Source organism: Doryrhamphus excisus, linkage group LG7 (genome assembly GCF_037039965.1).
Source record: "Doryrhamphus excisus strain RoL-2023G ecotype Guam linkage group LG7, RoL_Dexc_Guam_v1.1, whole genome shotgun sequence".
NCBI lineage: Eukaryota > Metazoa > Chordata > Actinopteri > Syngnathiformes > Syngnathidae > Doryrhamphus > Doryrhamphus excisus.
The window spans coordinates 1,269,258-1,288,281 of record NC_136363.1 but is presented as its reverse complement, the minus strand read 5'-3'; the positions used below and the strand labels follow the sequence as shown (position 1 = coordinate 1,288,281).

At 43.7% G+C, this 19,024-nt stretch overlaps 3 protein-coding genes across 4 annotated transcripts; 2 read left to right on the top strand and 1 right to left on the bottom strand.

Annotated features, from left to right (window-relative positions):
* Positions 1 to 1,061: 1,061 nt before the first annotated feature.
* Positions 1,062 to 3,839, bottom strand: zcchc17 (zinc finger, CCHC domain containing 17). The gene is made up of 8 exons (XM_058047558.2): positions 3,771 to 3,839; positions 3,392 to 3,542; positions 3,197 to 3,297; positions 3,030 to 3,121; positions 2,872 to 2,972; positions 2,657 to 2,805; positions 2,393 to 2,584; positions 1,062 to 1,394 (listed from the first exon to the last, which is right to left on the bottom strand). The coding sequence occupies exons 2-7, from the start codon at positions 3,528 to 3,530 to the stop codon at positions 2,396 to 2,398; spliced, it is 771 nt and encodes a 256-aa protein (XP_057903541.2). The 5' UTR covers positions 3,531 to 3,542; positions 3,771 to 3,839; the 3' UTR covers positions 1,062 to 1,394; positions 2,393 to 2,395.
* snrnp40 (small nuclear ribonucleoprotein 40 (U5)) lies at positions 3,401 to 7,179 on the top strand. The gene is made up of 10 exons (XM_058047607.2): positions 3,401 to 4,226; positions 4,413 to 4,542; positions 4,628 to 4,721; positions 4,851 to 5,016; positions 5,109 to 5,231; positions 5,422 to 5,542; positions 5,631 to 5,713; positions 6,613 to 6,674; positions 6,751 to 6,854; positions 7,015 to 7,179. The coding sequence occupies exons 1-10, from the start codon at positions 4,116 to 4,118 to the stop codon at positions 7,062 to 7,064; spliced, it is 1,044 nt and encodes a 347-aa protein (XP_057903590.2). The 5' UTR covers positions 3,401 to 4,115; the 3' UTR covers positions 7,065 to 7,179.
* A 343-nt stretch (positions 7,180 to 7,522) lies between these two features.
* On the top strand, positions 7,523 to 18,203 carry nkain1 (sodium/potassium transporting ATPase interacting 1). 2 transcript variants are annotated; one of them, XM_078791864.1, is made up of 9 exons: positions 7,523 to 7,758; positions 9,819 to 10,107; positions 10,312 to 10,665; positions 11,501 to 11,638; positions 11,719 to 11,799; positions 15,366 to 15,563; positions 16,854 to 16,914; positions 17,245 to 17,326; positions 17,422 to 18,203. In XM_078791864.1, exons 3-9 carry the CDS (start codon positions 10,612 to 10,614, stop codon positions 17,429 to 17,431), a joined length of 624 nt encoding a protein of 207 aa, XP_078647990.1. In that variant the 5' UTR covers positions 7,523 to 7,758; positions 9,819 to 10,107; positions 10,312 to 10,611; the 3' UTR covers positions 17,432 to 18,203. The 2 variants fall into 2 exon arrangements, with proteins under 2 accessions (XP_078647990.1, XP_078647991.1); XM_078791865.1 differs by having other exon boundaries at positions 9,819 to 10,202.
* The last annotated feature ends 821 nt before the right edge of the window (positions 18,204 to 19,024 follow it).

The window sequence follows — 19,024 nt, the reverse complement described above, 5'->3', positions numbered from 1 at the left end:
TTTCTGAGTGTATTTTGGCGCGTCCTTGTCACCCAAAGACGAGCGTGGAGAACGGAATTTCAAGTTTGGGACGCAGGCGACAAAAATAACACACAGGCGTCACTGTCACACACTAGTTAACACAGGCCAAGATATACACAATATATATAGCCCTGTGGGTGTGTGTGTGTGGGTGTGTGTGTTGGCTAGGTGAAGGGAAAGTTTCCAGGTGTTCCTGCACTCTAGTCGCCGCATCTCGATCATTCCCTTCAGCTGCCAACTGGACGTGAGGGTGGCGGGCGGGCTATTGTGCGTTTATTTTTAACCCACTGGTTCGCCTTTTTACCCAGATAATCCACAGACAACCTAAGTTCACTTGGCACTCATCAACATCTTAAAGGGGACCTATTATTCCCCTTGTTTGGGTACTTTGTATTGAGTTGTATTGGACTCCTATAGAGCAGCTACACGCAATAACCGGCACGGAAAACTTTCTAGTTCTTCCAGAATCTGCACCTATTTAGTTGATTTCTTTGGATTTTGTGCTTCCTGTGAACTGTTTTAATTTATTCCACCCCTGCCCCGCCTTAAGCCACGCCCACTCGGCTGTGGTAGGTCAGACTTGTGCTTAGAAAGACTTCCGGTCCAACTTTATAGAAGTAAATAAACTGATATGTATTGGATCCCGAATTTGATCCGGAAGTAGAGACTGGACAGTCCCAAGATTCTCAAGAACACAAACTTTTTAGCATTTTAGCAAGGGCGTGGCCCTAAGCAACATATGCTCTCTGCCCTCCCCCAAGCTCTGCTTCTGCGTTTACGTGGCTAATCCTGAAAAGGTGCAGATTCTGGAAGATCTACAACACTTTCTGTGCTGGTTATTGTGTGTAGCTGCTCTATAGGAGTCCACAATTCAATAGAAAAGGCTGAAAAACGAGCACACAGCGCGGCAAACTACTTCCGTAAAAACGTTAATGCACGTGATGTCATGCTTTTGCGCATGCACGTCATTTTCCCGAAGCTTTGCGTGGCCGTTGCCACACAAGTAGGAAATAGCGGAAGTGAAATTGGCGGCACGGCCATGGAGGAAAGGTTTTATTGATGACCGGGGTATATTGTACACGTTTGCAAACAACTTATCACATGTCCATCCTCACCCGCAGCAACTCGGAAGAGAAAAACACGTGCACATCCATCCGTGGAAAGCATGCAGACCTTCTCCTGCCGTCATTCCAAACGCTGCATTCCCAAAAAACCAAGAGACACATTTGTCTTTTCCACACATTCCTCGTGGACGTTCAGGGAATCCGCTTCCTGGCCGCGTTCCTTGCTGCATGCTAAGCTAACTCTGCTAAAGAACGCATAGCCAGTGTGGACCGGGGCTGCCCAAAGGTTGTCCCAGCGAGGACCACATCCTGGAAAATCAAAAGGATGCAACTTTGCCACTTGGATATTTTGCAAAGAAACACATTTTTGCTGTTTTTAAACTTTCATCTTCAATAATCTTCCATTTTCTTTTAGTAATATCATACCCAGAATTTCCAGACTTTTTCCCCAACCTAATTTTCCAAAAACTACAACTTTGTTTACTTTTATCAGCTGATTTTTCCATTTCTGCTGATGCTTTTTTAGATTATTTTCCAACTATTTTTGACTTTTTCCATAACATTTTGATTTTATTATTGTAACATTACAACTTTAACCACAGCCTAATTTTCCTAAAATTATTATTCTTAAAAAATTTCTTTAATTTTCATTTCATTAAATGAATGTAATTTCTCATAAATTACAACTTTTTCCACATTCAATTACATCTTTTTTTTTGTCTAAATGTAAAAAAATTTTTGGTAAAATTACTGCTGATATTTCCATTTTTGTTTTTATAAGTTATCTCATTAAATTATAAGTTTAGAATGTGGCAGAACACACACACCCCCGTCCCCGGGCACACTTTGGACACCCCTGGCATAGATGCACAAAACAGTTCATCAATTTTAAGTTTGATTATGCATCCACATCACATCTGGATATAATATACGCATGCATGACGCAGGAGAAAAAACTTTTTGAATCAAAAATATTTTAATGGCCGTAACCGTTAACATGGAGGAAGTGTGTGTGGTGTGCATGTGTGTGTGTGTATGTGTGTGTGTGTGTGTGTGCGCGCGTGCAGACAAACAAGTCACCTGGGGTATCGGGTTCCCGTTACACTGATTTGTCACACTAGACTTCCTGTTTGTGTTTTTACTACTTCCTGTCTGATGATTTAATGAAAGCAGGGAGACAGAAGGTGTTTACGTCACATGTGCAGCTGAAGGTCATGTCAGAGACAAAATGGAGGACGTGTTTTTTTTTTGGGGGGGGGGTCTTGGTTTAAAAAAAAAAAAAACAAAATGAAATAAACAGTTCTGACCTCTCAGCTGTGTTTGTGAGATTTGTGCTTCTTGTGTTTCTTCTTCTGCTGCTTCTCCTCCCGCTCCCGGGTGTGCTCACGGCATCGCCGTTTGGGTTTGCACTCGCCGCCGTCGCTGCTGCTGCTGCCGTCGTCGTCGTCGCTATCCGATGCCTTCCTCTCCCGCTTCCTCTTCTTCTTCGCTTTCTTCTCCTGAGGGAAGTCAAACAGCAGTTTCAACACACATCGTACATGACATCATCATCATATTGAATGCACATTAACCTTCTTTTTCTTCTTCTTCCTGTCTTTGTCCTTTCTGGGTGCAGCTGCGGGTGTTTGTTGTTGTTGTTGTCGTGGCTCCTCGTCGCCCTCTTCCGGCACTAGTGAGTACTGCAATCCCGGTGCAGAGTAGCAGTCCTTTGTAAAATGACCTACAACGAGTGACGGCACAATGAAGGAGCAGCTTAAATGTGTTTTTTTGTGTGTGTCGTTTGCACCTTTGCAACCACACTTGGTGCACGTGGTGTTTAGCACCGCCTCCAGGGTGATCCTGTTGCCCGTGTGGTCTCGGAATTGCCTTCGCCGCCTGGCTTCCTGCCTGGATGAAGATGTTACAAACACATAGCAAAGACTGACAAGAAAACACAGGACATACTCTGCCATGACGTTGTTGGGGTCCAAGTCCCGCCCCGTGCCCTGATTGACAGCTTTCATGGAGAAGGATAGCTTGATCTTGTCTCCTTGAATCTACAAGCAATAATCTTGGCGTGACATCACTGATGACATAAAGCCTTGTTTCTTTGCGTGTGTGTGAGTCGTTACCTCTCTACCGATGACTTTTATCCACACCTTTTCTCCCACGTCCACAATCTCTGAGGCGCTCTCCACACGCGTGGCCGACATTTCACTGACATGCACCAAACCTGCGCGCAAACAACACAAACAAACATTTCCTGCACCACTATCTTACCTTTTAAGGAAAATAAAATAGTGTATTTAATACTGCATGCATCTTACCTTCCTTCTTATATCCTGGCAGGCGGACAAAAGCTCCATAAGTCTGCACTGAGACCACTTCTCCCTTGGAAATGCTGTAAAGTGGCGGCAGACCGTCCAGTCCAGACGGCTCCGGTGCTGGCCCATCGCTGCCGGACATTTTATCTTCAATCTGGAGGTCCAGAAAGTGTAAATAATGTCAATGAAGTATTTCTATTAACGGCAAGGCTAACGTAAACACAAATGAAGCCTTCTCCGGACTTGCTAATTTGATCGTAACCCAGTACAATACCAGCGAAAAAAGACAGTACGTGCATGAACTGCGGTTAAAATGTTGCAAATTATGCAAATATATTTCAGACATTGATCGCATCATTCAAAGACAAGAAACCACACTTACGTTGTCCGCTAGCAAACCGCTAGCCTCGCTTTCATTTCCGGTGCAAAGCAGTCTCGCGACAAAAAACAAACAAAACGAACAGGCCTTGTAACCAATCATCGAACGCGCTTGAAATCTTCGGCCAATCAGACACAATACAGATAGTTTCAATTCCGCTTCCGGATCAGACTTTGCAACAACAAGTCTAACAACCAATCAGAACGCACAGGAAACGGAAGTAGTCCCTTTCTTCTTCGCCGATACCTTACCGCTCGATGGTGCTCACTGTGAGGCGGCCTAACATTCTTTTTTTGAATTAAAACGTCACCATTGTGCCATTTTGGGAGCTTTGTCGAATAACCAGACATGATTGAACCCAAGAAGAGAGTGGCGGACATGGCGGTGGTGCCACTCGAAGTGAAGCGACCCCGGACGGAGCTGGTGGCGGCGGCCCAGTCTCAGCAGCTCATGGCCGCGGTATGTTTGGAGTAGTGACTATATTCACTTGAAGTATATTACCTGGTAAATCTTTAAAAAATAATTTATATGAGGTTATTTAAATTAAACACAATGCAGCCCAAAGGAGCCTGTTAGTACATTACATTGTAGTACGGTTGATGTTAAACAAATAGGAAATACACCTCTGCAAATTGTCTCCTTCAGGGTCCCCCCAGGACGTCCAGCCTGCAGGCCCCCATCATGCTGATGTCCGGCCATGAGGGTGAGGTCTACTGCTGCAAGTTTCACCCCAACGGATCCACGCTGGCCTCCTCAGGATTTGACAGGCTCATATGTAAGCGACTGATCCTGATACTGATCCTTAAAAACCCAAAAAGGACCGTAAATATTGTAAGACATGTTTTTTTCCTGTGCCGTAGTGATGTGGAACGTGTATGGTGAGTGTGAGAACTTTGCTACATTGAAGGGCCACAGTGGAGCAGTGATGGAGCTGCACTACAACACGGATGGAAGGTAAAAAAAAAAAAAAAGTAGCTCTAATTGTTGAAATTCCGAGTACACAGTCTTAAGTTAGTTTTTTTCCATGTTCTCTGGTTATATTTGAATATTTTGACAGAGAAATACTGTGTTGATTTTCCTCAGCTTGCTGTTCTCGGCAAGCACAGACAAGACAGTCGGAGTGTGGGACAGCGAAACGGGCGAGCGGGTCAAACGCCTGAAGGGCCACACCTCCTTTGTCAATACCTGCTACCCGGCCCGCCGAGGACCCCAGCTGGTGTGCACGGGCAGCGACGATGGGACGGTCAAGGTGAAAGATTGATGTAGCGCTTCTTGCGTCCGGGTTGACATTCAAGGCAAAAGTTGTTCCTGATTTACTGACTCGGCTCTTTCTTGTGGCAGTTGTGGGACGTGCGCAAGAAGGGAGCCATTCACACCTTCCAGAACACATACCAGGTGCTGTCCGTCACCTTCAACGACACGAGCGATCAGATTCTGTCCGGAGGCATCGACAATGACATCAAGGTAAGATCCACGCGCATGCCTCGGGATTATAGACCAGAGAGTGGAATGATGCAGCAATAAATATAATTCCCATGGATGCGTATATGTATGTTTACATAGATATCATAGGTTGTGCATCACACGGTCTATTAATATAGAAATTAAGAGTAATAAAAAATGTGTATATTGTAATGCGTGTTGTGCGGTGCAGGTATGGGACCTGAGGCAGAACAAGCTGATCTACAACATGCACGGACACGGCGACTCCGTGACCGGACTCAGTCTCAGCTCGGAGGGCTCGTACCTGCTCTCCAACTCCATGGACAACACGGGTAGAGTTCTTTTTTGAGTGTGGAAGAAAAAGCACGTTTCTGTGTCTTCTGTGCCCTTTTTTTGACGTTTTGTATGTTGTTGATATAGTGCGTATTTGGGACGTCCGACCGTTCGCACCCAAGGAAAGATGTGTGAAGATTTTCCAAGGCAACGTACACAATTTTGAAAAGGTATTTAGTACTCCGTTCACTGTGCAATATTAATCTCTAAGTGCAATATATTGAGTTCAAAGTGCAGTATTTTTATAATGCCTCATAATAACTCACTAGCAAGATCTCATAGTGTATAGACTGGCCATATATTTCATATTATCTTGCAAACTGTATTGTATATAACTCTGGGTAAAATTGCTAATTTGTTAATACTTGGGTTGTTTATATTGTTTTACTTTTTTAAATTGTGTATTTTGTACTGCTTAACTGATTCTGTTCTCTTGCTGCTGTGCAATGCAAATTTCCCTACTGAGGGACTAATAATATCTTATCTTACCTTAGTACAGGCCAATGATAATTACGGTGCCAATATCATCAATATTATGCTGTCATAATGATTAATCCGATAATATTAAAAAATGGCTCTGATAACGATCATTTAAAAAGAAAAAAGACTCCAATGAGTGCGGGTGAGCAAATCAAGCGTTCCTTTTTTTCCCCTCCCACCAGTGATGTTAGCAGCATGTATTTACTTCCCTGAGCTGACTTGTAAACAAACATTCACTTTAAAGGGGAACTGCACTTTTTGGGGAATTTTGCCCATCATCATTCCCAATCCTTATGTGAAACATGAACACACCCTTTTTCTGTGCATTATAACGCGAGAAAACTAGTCAATTTCAGCTAGCTTACAATGCTATTTCGACTATGAAAAAAATAGTTGTAACAACGTTGCATGGTTTGATATCCATGCTGTGATCAGGCATTAACATATTTTAACCCATTCTGCTTTGAAATAGATAATAATGCTAATTAATTTTTGTTAGTTTTGTTTTATCTTATATTGTAGCTCATTGTTCTTGTGTTTAAAGATGGTGTTTATGTAGGCTGAATCCACTGGTTATTTGGTCTTTCAGAACCTGATGAGATGCTCCTGGTCCACTGATGGGAGCAAAATAGCAGCAGGCTCAGCAGACAGGTGAGGAAAGCACACACACACTCTCAAGCTAGGTAGGAATTTGGGGGTCCCACTTTCCTCATGTCTTTGTTTTCAGGTTTGTCTACATTTGGGACACAACATCACGCAGGATCCTGTACAAGCTGCCAGGCCACGCCGGCTCTGTGAACGAGGTCGTCTTTCATCCGGAGGAACCCGTCGGTGAGTCACGAGCAAACATTTGACTGCACAACGGAACCTGTATGTTTATGTCCGCAGAACATGTGGGTCTCACTTTTTCACGGGTACTTATGAGGTGGTCCACATAAAGGGGTTTTCATATCCTACATGGTCTAATCGTCTGCCATCTTTGTCTCCACAGTTCTGTCGGGCGGCAGTGATAAACGACTCTACATGGGGGAAATCCAGTAGGCAGTGTGTGTCTGTGTGTGAGAGAGAATGCGTAGGAAGTGGGCGGAGTTTAAGAGTATGTTTGCAATCACGTGCATCAGAACCTCAGGATGTTAGTCCAACTGTTTTTTTTTTTTAATAAAATTTTGTATTCTTTGAGAAAACAACAGCACATGAAATGTTTTTGTCAATGTGATACTTACCTAAATTGTTCTTTTCCTGTCCCGATCTCACTTTAAAAAGGCGACATGAGGTCATTATACATTCAATAACAGTACTACTAATAGTTGTAGTAATGGTGCCATATTATTCCAATACATATCCATAAATTACCATATATTGTCATACATTGCATCTTTGTTCCATGAACAATAGAACACATGCTATTATAAGATATTAGAATCTAGGATTTTATTAGATTTTAGCTACTGTAAAGTAGGTTATAAAGCCTGTTATGCATACTCCGATACAGCAGGTGGCGGTGTGCTCCTTGGCTGCAGTAATGGCTGCAAGCCGCCATGAAAGCAACAGAAGAATAAAAGCAACAACTTGACAGGTGTCATGGCTGTGAACTTTCAGCCCATTCGAGAAAGACGGCTAGACAACACAAGAAGTAAAACCACCAGAGATTTGGAGTTACGTTTGAACGCTGGAGAGATCTTCAAGAACGAGGATTTAAAAACGACGCGATGGTGGCCATCTTCCTGTGGAACCTGTGAGTAACATTTCCAAGCGCTGCTTTTGCACCATAACTGTATGGTAAATGACCTACATCATAACTAAACAAGTTTTATGCTTTGTTATTATGAAAGCTAACGTTTGTAGCTAAACTTTAGTACAATAGGATACTGTGATATAAATATTTCGAGTGGACACATGTTGCACTGGGGACGTTTTAGGTGTGACACAATACGGAAATGGAGCTGGGCTGGTGCATTGTATTGATTGTACCACCGGCAGAAGTTGGTAATAAAGTTCAAATGAGCAAGTATAAAGCTATAAGTGTCCACTTTTGCCCGATAGAATTGGGTGATGATTCCTGTAGATCGCTGCATGAAACTTGTGTCATGTCTGAAGGACATTATTATTGCCAAAGGGTGTTTGAATTAGTACTAAGGGGGTGAATAAGTCCCAGAAAGGATATTTGTTCATATATTACAAAAAATATTGATGTGATTTAAGGTGCATTTGTCTAATTTACAACTCCTTTGATCTGATGATGAACAAGATAAAAAAATAAATGGCAAACTTGCTAAATATTTTTATTTAACACAAGTGTATTTCAAGAAAAAACTCATACAGGTGCTAAAATGTATTCATGTGAACTTTACACGATTTCTGTTGCTTTTTTTCTTCTTAAAGGGGACTATTTGCTCATTTTTTTTACCCTTTGTATTGAGTTGTGGTCTCATAGAGCAGCTACACACAATAACCTGCACAGAAAACTTTCTATCATCCAGAATCTGCACCTATTCCAGCTGGATTTCCTTGGATTTGTGCATTCAGCCAAACGTTTTAGCAGTTTTAATTTCTTCCACGCACGGCCTGCCTCCGTTTTTCATTAATTTTTATATTTATATGTCTCAATATAGTGCTTGTTTGCATCGTTTTGCATTTTGAACCATCCCAAACTTCTTTCAGGACTCACTTCCAAATGCACAAACCTCATTTTGTGAAACTTTGGCACCGGAATCCAACATTCTAACTACTTTATAAGGTCAGAAAAGTGGAAAAGCATCACAGGTCCCCTTTAAACAGAAGGTATTTCTATTTATTTGTATTGGGCGCACGGTGGTCGAGTGCTTAGCATGTTGGCTACAACATTCAGGAAATCGGGAATTCTCCACTTGGGGAAGTTTGAAAGTCCGTGTGGAGTTCTCTTTGTGTGTATGCTATCCACTTTCCTCCCACATCCCCAAAACAGGCTTATTAGGTGAAGTGGTGCCTCTAAATGATTATTATTCCTCGTGAGGGTAAACGATAGCAAGTGGACGGATTTATTTGGATTATTTTATTTTGTTCATTTTGTTTTCTTGAGCTAAAAAGACAATTTGTCTTATTTATATGACTCCAAATCATGCATGAAAATAAGTTCAGGTTTGTGTCAAATAGTACTAAAAACAAAATGTTACTTTTTAATAATTACCTATGTGCCTGGGCCCTTTGGAATTGTCTTCTGGCGAACCCGGTAGTCGTCATTAATACGTTGAAAAACGTACAACTAATACACGTGATCGGTATCGGCCGATATCACTCATGTATGATCAGAATCGGCAGCATGAAACCCTGATTGGAGCATCCCGATATAAATAATTATAAGTTATTTATTGAATTGACTTCGTTTCAACTGAGAAAAGTATCAAAAGTATCGATATCTGATTTGAGTATCGATTTTAGACCTGGTATCGGAAGCAACGATACTTCAGTATCGGTCCTCACATCACTACCTGAAATATATAAACTTCTTAGAGATATTGTAATTTTTGAGATGTAGCTGATGTAGACCCCCCCCCTCCGTGTTCTTTCCTGCCCCCCTCCCGCTGAATAGTTGCCTGTAAATGTCCCGTATCCTTCGGTGATGGTCTGCGAGGACACCGGTGCATGGGCAGGGATTTCCCCCGTGTTGGTGGTCGATGAAGCGGATCTCCTGAATGATGAGAGGCCGGGGAGACGCGGATGTCCGCCGGCCATCGGTGCGCTATTGTGGGCCAGCAACCATCCACGCTGCTGTGTTTGCGTGACGATGATGATGATGTTCTTCCTTCTCCCCTGCAGCTCCACCTCGAGGGGGTGGGGGGTCGCCTCGGCCAACCCACCAACCCCCCCCGCCGCTCCCCCCTCCCTCCTTCGGCTCCTCCTTCTCACGCCCCGGCACCGATTGTTGACAAAAGACGACGAGGCGAGGCGAGGGGGGCCCCCGTTTTCTTCCACACCGGACCCCGGAACCTCTAAACGGATCTAGCCGCTTCCTCTCGGCTGCGAGCGGGTGGATGCGACCGAGCAGGGAGGTGGCGCATGGAGGAGCTCCGTCTTCTTCTTCCCGTTGTTCGGCTGCTTGAAGGCGGTGAGTCACAACGAGCTGCTTTGTGTCGGCCGGCGGTAAAGCAGCACTGCGGGCTCGGCCGCCTTCTCCCCGCCTCGGCCCCGCCGTGTGATCCGGTATCATATGATGCTCATTTCTTACCGCAGCCGGGGGCCCATCATGACAGTTTTCCGCCTCTCTTTGTGTCTTTGTGTGTGTGTGCGCGCCCTCCCCCCCTCCCTGTAGCCCCTCCAGAAGGTGTGGCCGAGGTGATCCGGTTGTCCGTGGTGGTGTGACCGCAGAAGTGGATCCCAGCCTTCCTCCACCCCCCATCCCTCCTGGAAGACAAATCATTTCCTCAGTTAAAAAAAATGGGTCACCTACTCTAAGTGAAGCTTCAGAGCAGCTTCACAGGAGGAGCAGGAGGAGGTCTCCTCACCCGGGAATGGTGTGAGCTGACACGGCCAGGCAAGTCTGGATCTAACCGGGGACCCGTCCTTCCCCCGGAGCCTGCGTGGCTCCAAGCCGCGTCCCGAGCCCTCCAAGATGGGGAAGTGCGACGGAAGATGCACGCTGCTGGTCATATGCTCCTTGCAGCTGGTGAGTGAACGCCAGCGCCTCTCTGCACTTTAGTGAAGACACCTTGATGACGACACACACCCTCCGTTACTCTTTTATGCTCTTTTGATGGATGTGGAGGTCTCGCTGCAGTTGCCCGATGATGAATATATTCATAACCAACAGTAAAATAACATCTGATAAACTGTTTCAGATAAAGATATCACACTGATAAATGAACAATACTGTGTGTGTGTGTGTGTGTGTGTGTAGCTTGGAGGTATAATTAGTGCAGTGTGATTAATCCGACATTTTTTTGGCTAGTACAGTCAAAGCTTTGAGTTGCAGCTGTGTGTGTGTGTGTGTGTGGTGGGACCGAGAAGGGGGGTGTCATGTTTTGAATGAGGGGTGGCAAAAGCATGCTGCCTAAGCACATACAGGAAAAGGAGGAGAAGAAGAAGAAGTAGAAGGAGGCCCTCGCTCACCATCTGGTGTCCATTCTGGAGTTAAACTTAGCCGTGTCTATAAATAGCTTTTGGACTTCAAATGTAATAAGTGTGTAATGCGATCCTGTGTGTGTGTGTTTTTGTGTGTGTGTGTGTGTGTGTGTGGAGGCCATTGTTTGCCACTCTGATGAGTTGTTGTGCACCACTGGGGTTCAGAGCATACATCCTCATTAGTTTGGGGGCGCCTCTTTTTTCTTTTTCCTCTTAACGGGGCTGGATAGTGCGCCAGACAGTTACCATGGCAACAGCTGCAGCAGGCCCGTATGCATGGGACGTGTGTGTGTGTGTGTGTGTCCCTGTCACTGTCGTCGTGTGTCCACATCCACATTCAGGTTCTTACCTCTTCACCCCCCCCCTTCCCCTCCGTGCAGGTGGCCGCCCTGCAGAGACAGGTGTTTGACTTCCTGGGCTACCAGTGGGCGCCCATCCTCGCCAACTTCCTGCACATCATGGCCGTCATCCTGGGCATGTTTGGCACGGTGCAGTTCCGCTTCCGATACCTCATCTTTGTGAGTACAAAAGTTCCAAATGTCTATAGTTTTCCCATTCCCGAGGAGCATTGAATGCATCGTGCCGAATGTGTGTGCAGTACGCGGTGTGGCTGGTGCTGTGGGTGGGCTGGAACTCCTTCATCATCTGCTTTTACCTGGAGGTGGGCAGCCTGTCTCAGGTAAGCTCCCGTGTTGCGTCAACACTGTGGAATATTCTGTCATGCTAGCATGTCGAGTAATTGCCTTTGATCTTGGTTCTAATTAGGGCTGTCAAATGGGTACGTTGTTAAAACAGATTAATTACAGTTTTCAAATGAATTAATCTATGTCTGAAATATGCCTGTTTTTATTGGAAGACATGTAATAACTATTAATTATGTATTAACAGCTACAAATGAATGAAATTGTAGTCAAGCTAAAAGATGGCGTGTCGCTAGTTTTGTTTGATAGTAGACTTTTAACTGTGTTGCGTTCAAAGACACCAAGTTGAATTCACACAATTCTACTTTTGAGTTACAAAGTAAATGCTAAGAATACCCGCGTATCGCTTCTTTCTTATCGTTATTTCTGTTTATTGACACACGTACGTATAATAAAGACATTCTCGTGATGGTCGGGCAGAGTAAAAGCCATCCATCTTTTTTCGATGCCGCTTGTCCCCACAAGAGAATCAAATGATACAAATATTTTTATTAAATAGAAATATGTCCTGTTTAAGTTAAAAGACAATAAATGGAGTGTCCAGGTTGCGGGGGTGTCCAACATTCATCAACTCTTTGTCTTTTTTTACATGACTTTATTTACCGAGCACATCTCCACTCAAACAGTGTGGCCATGGTCTTTATGCTAATTTGTGCTAATTTGTCATTATATGAAACCACAAAGTCTGAATTATATTCTTGTAATTAAAAAAAAAAACTACTAAGAGTCGAAGCAAATATTCTTTGACTCTTAATTTGGTGAGCGACTTCAAATGAGCTGGCGAGCTAGGAGAACCCTGCGATGGTATCTCCGTCCTAAACCTGGACACACGATGCGTTCATGTTCATTAAACACACACAAATAGTGGTTGGAGGACAAGACTTTTTCATTAGCATCATGACAACCACAGAGCAAAATTGTTCTGTGACACTTGAAAAAGTTAGCACATACAACATGAATGTGGGACAAAAACGAGCTACACACTAAAAGCATTGCTTGTTTGTTTTTAAAACCAATTGTCACCGTGGTATTTCGTGTATTGTGATAAGGCGCATATGGCGTCCAAAGACGGGTAGCTATGGATGACGCTAGCTAGCTAGCTGCCACAAGTAACAGCTAGGCAAAGTGTGTAAGCAATCGGTATGATAAGGGAGGGATCCAACTGGTGTAGTTTGTGTCAAGATGTCAAACTGAAGCCGTAGAGGTTTCAAACACGGGTTTTGAATCTTGGGGCGATACGGGACAAAATGCGCCGCTTGTCGACTCAATACGGGTGTTGGCAACATCAGCATATGATATTTATTATCATATGCTGATGTTTTTGACGGAAAACTGCCAAAATGGTGGATAAATCCATATTAAACATTATTAAAAAAATCAGTATGATACAAATAAATATTAGTATTGGTTTGTCTTTATGTGCCCTGTGATTGGTTGGCCACCGGTCCAGGGTGGACCCCGCCTCTCGCCCCAAAGACAGCTGGGACCTTAGTGAGGATAAGCGGCATAGAAAATGAATGGACTTTGGCTAAATACTTGCATCCATATTTATAAGGAAGACTTCATCAAACATAAGCAGACACGTTTCATTTGCAATTATGGACACTGTGGTCGTTTCAAGCGTTGTGCGTCTTCCTTGGAAGAATCGTGAGTGTTACTTCCAAGCCGGGATTGTTCTGTTAAAGACGTTAAGTGTACGCAAAGGAAGTTGGTGACAGAATCAGATCTCTCTCTCCTGGATTGGAAATAAGAGTATTGCTTTGTGATCTCCGGAGACAACAGGGAAAGGGGGGAAATAAGAACACGGAACGCCGGCAGCTTCCTCACCCCCGCCCCTCCCCTCCTTGGTGGTCTGTGGGCTGGTTGAGAGTACTGGACCGTTCCACCAGCCGCAAAGTGGCCCACCCCCTTCCCTCTCTTGGCATCCCTGAAGGCACATCCCTCGTCTTTTTGGGGATTTTTTTAAATGTGCACGCTGGCTGTTTTCGAGACCACCGCAAAGCCTGGTTTTTGTTCCTTTTGAAAGTTCCCCCGCTAGACCAGAATGGAGCAAGGCGCTGGCTTGCATGGTGGTTTTGCACCCCCGTTACATCACATTGTGACAAGCTAAAGTAGTGAAGATGGGTCCGAGGGGGTCCTAACGTATATTTGAAGCCAATAGCGGAGGACGTGATGGTGATGTGTATCATTTCTAGGAATGACGTGTGGTCTGTTACGTTACCAAGTGCTGCAAATGATGGACGCAAATGCTTTGTGCGCCATTTCCATAATTTACTGACATTCTATTGAGGAGACGAGTACGCTAGTCATCCACAGCAGAACTGGAACAAAGGAGGGCTTTGTATTTCGCAAAGCAACATTATCCAATCTCCCCAGCCGTGAAAGCGCTTGCCAAAGGTGGCGCTATAACCCCTAACCGTGGGGTCGGCAACCTTTACTGTCAAAAGAGACATTTTGCCCTCTCTTGTATGAAAGAAAAACATAGCGTGGATTTTGGGTCTTTTTTTTTTAATTTTAGCAACAAAAGACTTCTTCCCATATTAATTTGCATTAATTAAAATAAAACCGAGATGAGTAAAACTAAACAAATAGGTGCAGGTGCAATGTTTAACAAGTAAACAAACCGAGGAACCTTTTTTGAGTGGTCTGAAATTTGTTTTTTTCTGTGAAAAATTGGTATTCATGGCTTTTGTTTATCCATGGTTAGCTTAAATTACAGCCTGCACGGCCATAGACGAGGATGACATGGAATAAGGCAATGATTGGAGGGATTATTTTCAAAGTCATGCTATACACCAAGCTATTTTTTTTATTTTAATAACCTGGAGTGCATGAGAAAGTGGAAAGGAAACTGTAGAGGTCTCTTTGATCGCATGGTGACTTATGACAAAGTATATTTACAACTCATCCGCAATAGAACCAATGTTGTAGTAGTCCTAAGGACCTAACCGCTCAGCCAGCAGCATTCACAGGGCTCTAACTTTGTAGACCCGAGCGCACCGTGCAATTTTCGTGAGCAGCACATTCATACACAGCGCGGCGCACCCACGCCCCCGTCCCTCCCAACGGCACAAGTGGCAAAGAGGGAGGCCATCATGGCCGCCATGCACCACGTACGCCACCTAGTGTACACGTCATCTTTTCCCAACAGTTACATTAAACACAGCAGCAGGCTAATCCAAGCATCTTACTTGTTTTTCACCAGCGTCCCTGCTCTACATGGCCAAATTAGGAGATCCTTTGATGATGTTGTGGAGTTGGTAATAAAAATACACTAGCAGGTTGCCTACAGCCACAGCTGTTAATGTTTCAGTCCTAGCGCTAATTAGCGACCCCGCTGGTTACTTGCTTTTGTAGACCACACCGCCGATGACTAAAGAGGAGGCCCAATAGAGGCGTTAATTGGAGCAATTAGTGTACGTCAACGAATCTAAAAGGCAAATTGGATGCAAAGCGCATAAAAAAAATGTATGTTTTGAATATCGAACATGTGCGGACATGCTTTGATTCCTAAGACCATATTTCTGTCTGTGCGTCACACCAGGACAGGGATTTTCTCATGACGTTCAACACATCCCTTCATCGTTCGTGGTGGATGGAGCACGGCCCCAGGTGCCTCGTGACACCCGTGCTGGACTCGCACATGGCGCCCGACGACCACCACGTCATCACCGTCTCCGGGTGTCTCCTGGACTACCAGTATATGGAGGTGCTGAGTTCGGCCGTTCAGATCCTGCTGGCTGTACGTATACACCGCACGTTACACCGGGGCTGGGGGTGTCCAAAGGGCGGCTGTGGCAAATTGTAAAAATACCATGAAACAAGAAATGTAAACAAACAACTGCAAAAGTTAGTGAGCAAAAAGAGTTACATGAAATATAGCCACATGGCAATTATGCTGAGTGCATTAGTGCATTTGACACTAAGCACATTAGAGTGACTCATCAAAAAAAAATAATTTTTCAAAAAATTTTTAAAAATAACAGGACTATGCCGAAGTTCAAATATATGATTTGAACTTATTTTGGCCTCCCTTTGCTACTATTAACCGATCTAACTGTCAAAAAAAATGTAAACTGTATTATGGAAAGCAGGAAGTGAACAAATGTAACAGTTACTGATTGTAAAAGTACCAGATGGAGGGGTAGGATTTAATAAGCTTTGCTTCTTCCTACTCCTTTTGGACATGTGGAACTGGGAACTGATTATGGGATGCATTCAATTGTAATCTGATGCATGTTCAAATGAAATAAAACCATTAATATTTCACATTTTTCAGATGGGCTTATGTGTTAGGGTAACATGACGGAGTGAAAACCCAAATAAAAAAATGTTGAAGAAAATTAAAATATTTGGGCGCGGGGTAAATATTGTCAGAAATGTCATTTTAAGTCAAAATACAAAGAGAAAAGTTGGAATCTAACAAAGAAAAAGTCATAATTTTGCAACAATAATGCTGTCATATTATGAGGAAAAATTACATCAATTAGTAGTAGTATTCTAAAGTTGAAATATTAAAGAATGTTGTTATTTTTTTTTTATCATCAAAAACAAATAAAACAATTAAAGTTGATAATGTGGTTGCAAAAATGAAGACAAATTATTTTGGAATAAAGACACAAGTCAAAAATATTAGCATCAATGAAAAGACAGCTGTCGTTTGACGAGAATAAAGTCAAAATATTAAGAAAAAGTCACATTCTATTGGGAAAAGTCAAAATTTTATTAAAATAAACTTGAACTAGTTTGAATCTCCACTCGACCATCTCTGTGTGGAGTTTGCATGTTCTCCCTGTGAATACGTGGGTTTTTTCCGGGTACTCCGGTTTCCTCCCACATTCCAAAAACATGCTAGGTTAATTAGCCACTCCAAATTCTCCATAGGTATGAATGGTTGTCTATATGCGCCCTTGCCATTGGCTGGCGACCAGCCTGGGATAGGCTCCAGCATAGCCCTGTGACTGCATCATAAAGCTGAGATGCATTTTATTCCAAAATATGAACTCTTATTTTGTATTTTTTTGTGTACCAGCTCTTTGGCTTCGTGTACGCCTGCTACGTCAGCAAAGTCTTCCAGGACGACGAGGACAGCTGTGAGTGTTTTTGGCCTGGCATGTCCTGGTTCGCATGGCTGAGTGTCTGCAATGTTGGTTTTAATTGAGAGGATTCCCTCTTGATTGTTGGAGTGTGTTATAGTTATGGGAATCCCTGTCTGTCAGCTTGTGGCTGCCATCTGTGTGTGTGTGCGTGTGTGTGCGTCACGCCACAGGAAGTGACAGCCTGTGTGTGCTCCAGTGATGGCTATTACTGTATGTACATACTAGCAGAGTTGCCTGTATTATTCAAAGCTCACGACAGCCGTGTCGACATTTCACGGCATGTCAAAAATGAAATAATCAACCCGTCTTCTTCTTTTTTTGAAGTCGATTTCATCGGCGGGTTTGACTCTTACGGGTACCAACCTCCTCAGAAGTCCTCTCATCTGCAGCTTCAGCCTCTTTACACGTGAGTTACCGCATCTTTATTCTCATTTTCATCGACTTCTACTACAAATTCATTGTTTTAATGCAAAAATACATCTTCCTTTTCCTGTGCTCCAGTGCTGGTTAATGGATGCTTGCGCCCCCTTCAGGCCACACCCTGACAGTGCCACTGTGGATGGACGGAGATGGTCACCCTGATTGGACTCTGAGGATGGACTTACTTAGGAGAAGACATGTGTGTGTGTGTGTGTGTGTGTGAGAGAGAGACAGTAAGCCTGAGGAAGATTAACATCCCTGAAAGGAATGTACTGAGCTCAGGGATGAACCAGCGTGTCGGGTGGCAGGTTTTGGGATGGCGACATAGGGAAGGGGGCGGGACGGAACACACACACACACACACACACACACACCTCTTGTCAAATCACCACTTCTTTACGTAACTACCAGCTACACAAACGTGTGTGTGTGCGTCATACAGTATTTGTGCGTGACTGTCACAGGACCAACCGCCGGTGCACCACCTTGCAGCACTCTTGTTATTGTGGAAGGGGGCGTGGGTGGGTCACATGATTTAAAAAAAAAAAAAATCATAACAAAACACGAAAGAAAAAGGCACGGCTCGTTGTCATTTTAGAAATGTGGTGATGTCAGAACTAGAGCAGTCTTCAGATCCCTGCTCCCAAAGCCATCTCCCCCTCCTGTCCCGACGGATGCTTCACTTTTATTGGGAGTGATTGAGCTCGTTTTGGACTCCTATTTCCTCCATTTCCTGTTTGGATGGGAAGGTATTCGTGTTACTGAATGACAATAAAGGAACATGGAATCACGGGAGGCAAACTCAACTTGACTGTTTAAGGATGCAGATGGCTTTGGGATCAAGCATTAGTGTGTCTACGGGGTGGGGGCGGGTAGGGAGGGGGGGCATTGGGGATACTGTGCATGTAAATAACCTGCCAATGACTGATTTAGGAACAAAGAGAAGGGGGGGGGCTTGCATTAGGGGTCAGTTTTTGTTCTTTTCTTCATTCCTGTGTCTCTTGTTGGTCTTCTCTCACGTACCAAACATCATACGTGTGAGAGCGGGAGCTCGGGAGGGGGGCAGGTATGAGGGCGGCACCTCCTTTTGGGGTGTAAGGTACAGTTTGAAATAATAAAAACACACTTTCTACATGACAAATGAGGCTTTTGAAATTCTTCACCCATTTAACACATACAGTAGGTAAATATATTTAAATAACAAGCTTTTATAACTGCCGTTGTGTCCCTGGGCAGGACACTTCCCACACTGGTGGGGGTGTGTGAATGTTTCCAAATTTCTGCCAGACTAGCCCGGGGCAGCTGTAGCTACAGATGTACACTACCAGTGTGTGACGATGGAGGGAATGAATAAAGGGTTCATGTTATGAAGCGCTTTGACTGCCTTGAAAAGCGCAATATACAATATAATCCGTTATTTTTATTATAATGCCTCAAGGTTTTTTTTTCCATAAGCAATTATATTTGATATTTTTTATTGTGTAATTTAATTTAAAAAATAACCCCCAGGTAGACCTTTGGACATGACTGCATGAGTTGAAAAGACACAACCATATTAGTTACTGTGGGTGACTTTATTGTACACAACATTTACACTCTAGTCATCTATATTGTGTGAAAACCATTCCAGAACAATTATTACTCTACCTGGAGTAGTGAGGCGGAATAAGAATAAAATATCAAT

What these genes read in the sequence shown, in the direction of transcription:
- nkain1 (XM_078791864.1), top strand. Translation starts at nt 10,612, where the DNA reads ATGGGGAAGTGCGACGGAAGATGCACGCTGCTGGTCATATGCTCCTTG. An exon ending in GCTTCCGATACCTCATCTTT is followed by an intron (nt 11,639 to 11,718) that starts GTGAGTACAAAA and finishes ATGTGTGTGCAG; the next exon opens with TACGCGGTGTGGCTGGTGCT. An exon ending in CCGTTCAGATCCTGCTGGCT is followed by an intron (nt 15,564 to 16,853) that starts GTACGTATACAC and finishes TTTGTGTACCAG; the next exon opens with CTCTTTGGCTTCGTGTACGC.
- zcchc17 (XM_058047558.2), bottom strand. Translation starts at nt 3,530, where the DNA reads ATGTCCGGCAGCGATGGGCCAGCACCGGAGCCGTCTGGACTGGACGGT. An exon ending in GCCAGGATATAAGAAGGAAG is followed by an intron (nt 3,298 to 3,391) that starts GTAAGATGCATG and finishes GTTTGCGCGCAG; the next exon opens with GTTTGGTGCATGTCAGTGAA. An exon ending in GGAAGAAGAAGAAAAAGAAG is followed by an intron (nt 2,585 to 2,656) that starts GTTAATGTGCAT and finishes GACTTCCCTCAG; the next exon opens with GAGAAGAAAGCGAAGAAGAA.
- snrnp40 (XM_058047607.2), top strand. Translation starts at nt 4,116, where the DNA reads ATGATTGAACCCAAGAAGAGAGTGGCGGACATGGCGGTGGTGCCACTC. An exon ending in AGGATTTGACAGGCTCATAT is followed by an intron (nt 4,543 to 4,627) that starts GTAAGCGACTGA and finishes CCTGTGCCGTAG; the next exon opens with TGATGTGGAACGTGTATGGT. An exon ending in TCATCCGGAGGAACCCGTCG is followed by an intron (nt 6,855 to 7,014) that starts GTGAGTCACGAG and finishes TTGTCTCCACAG; the next exon opens with TTCTGTCGGGCGGCAGTGAT.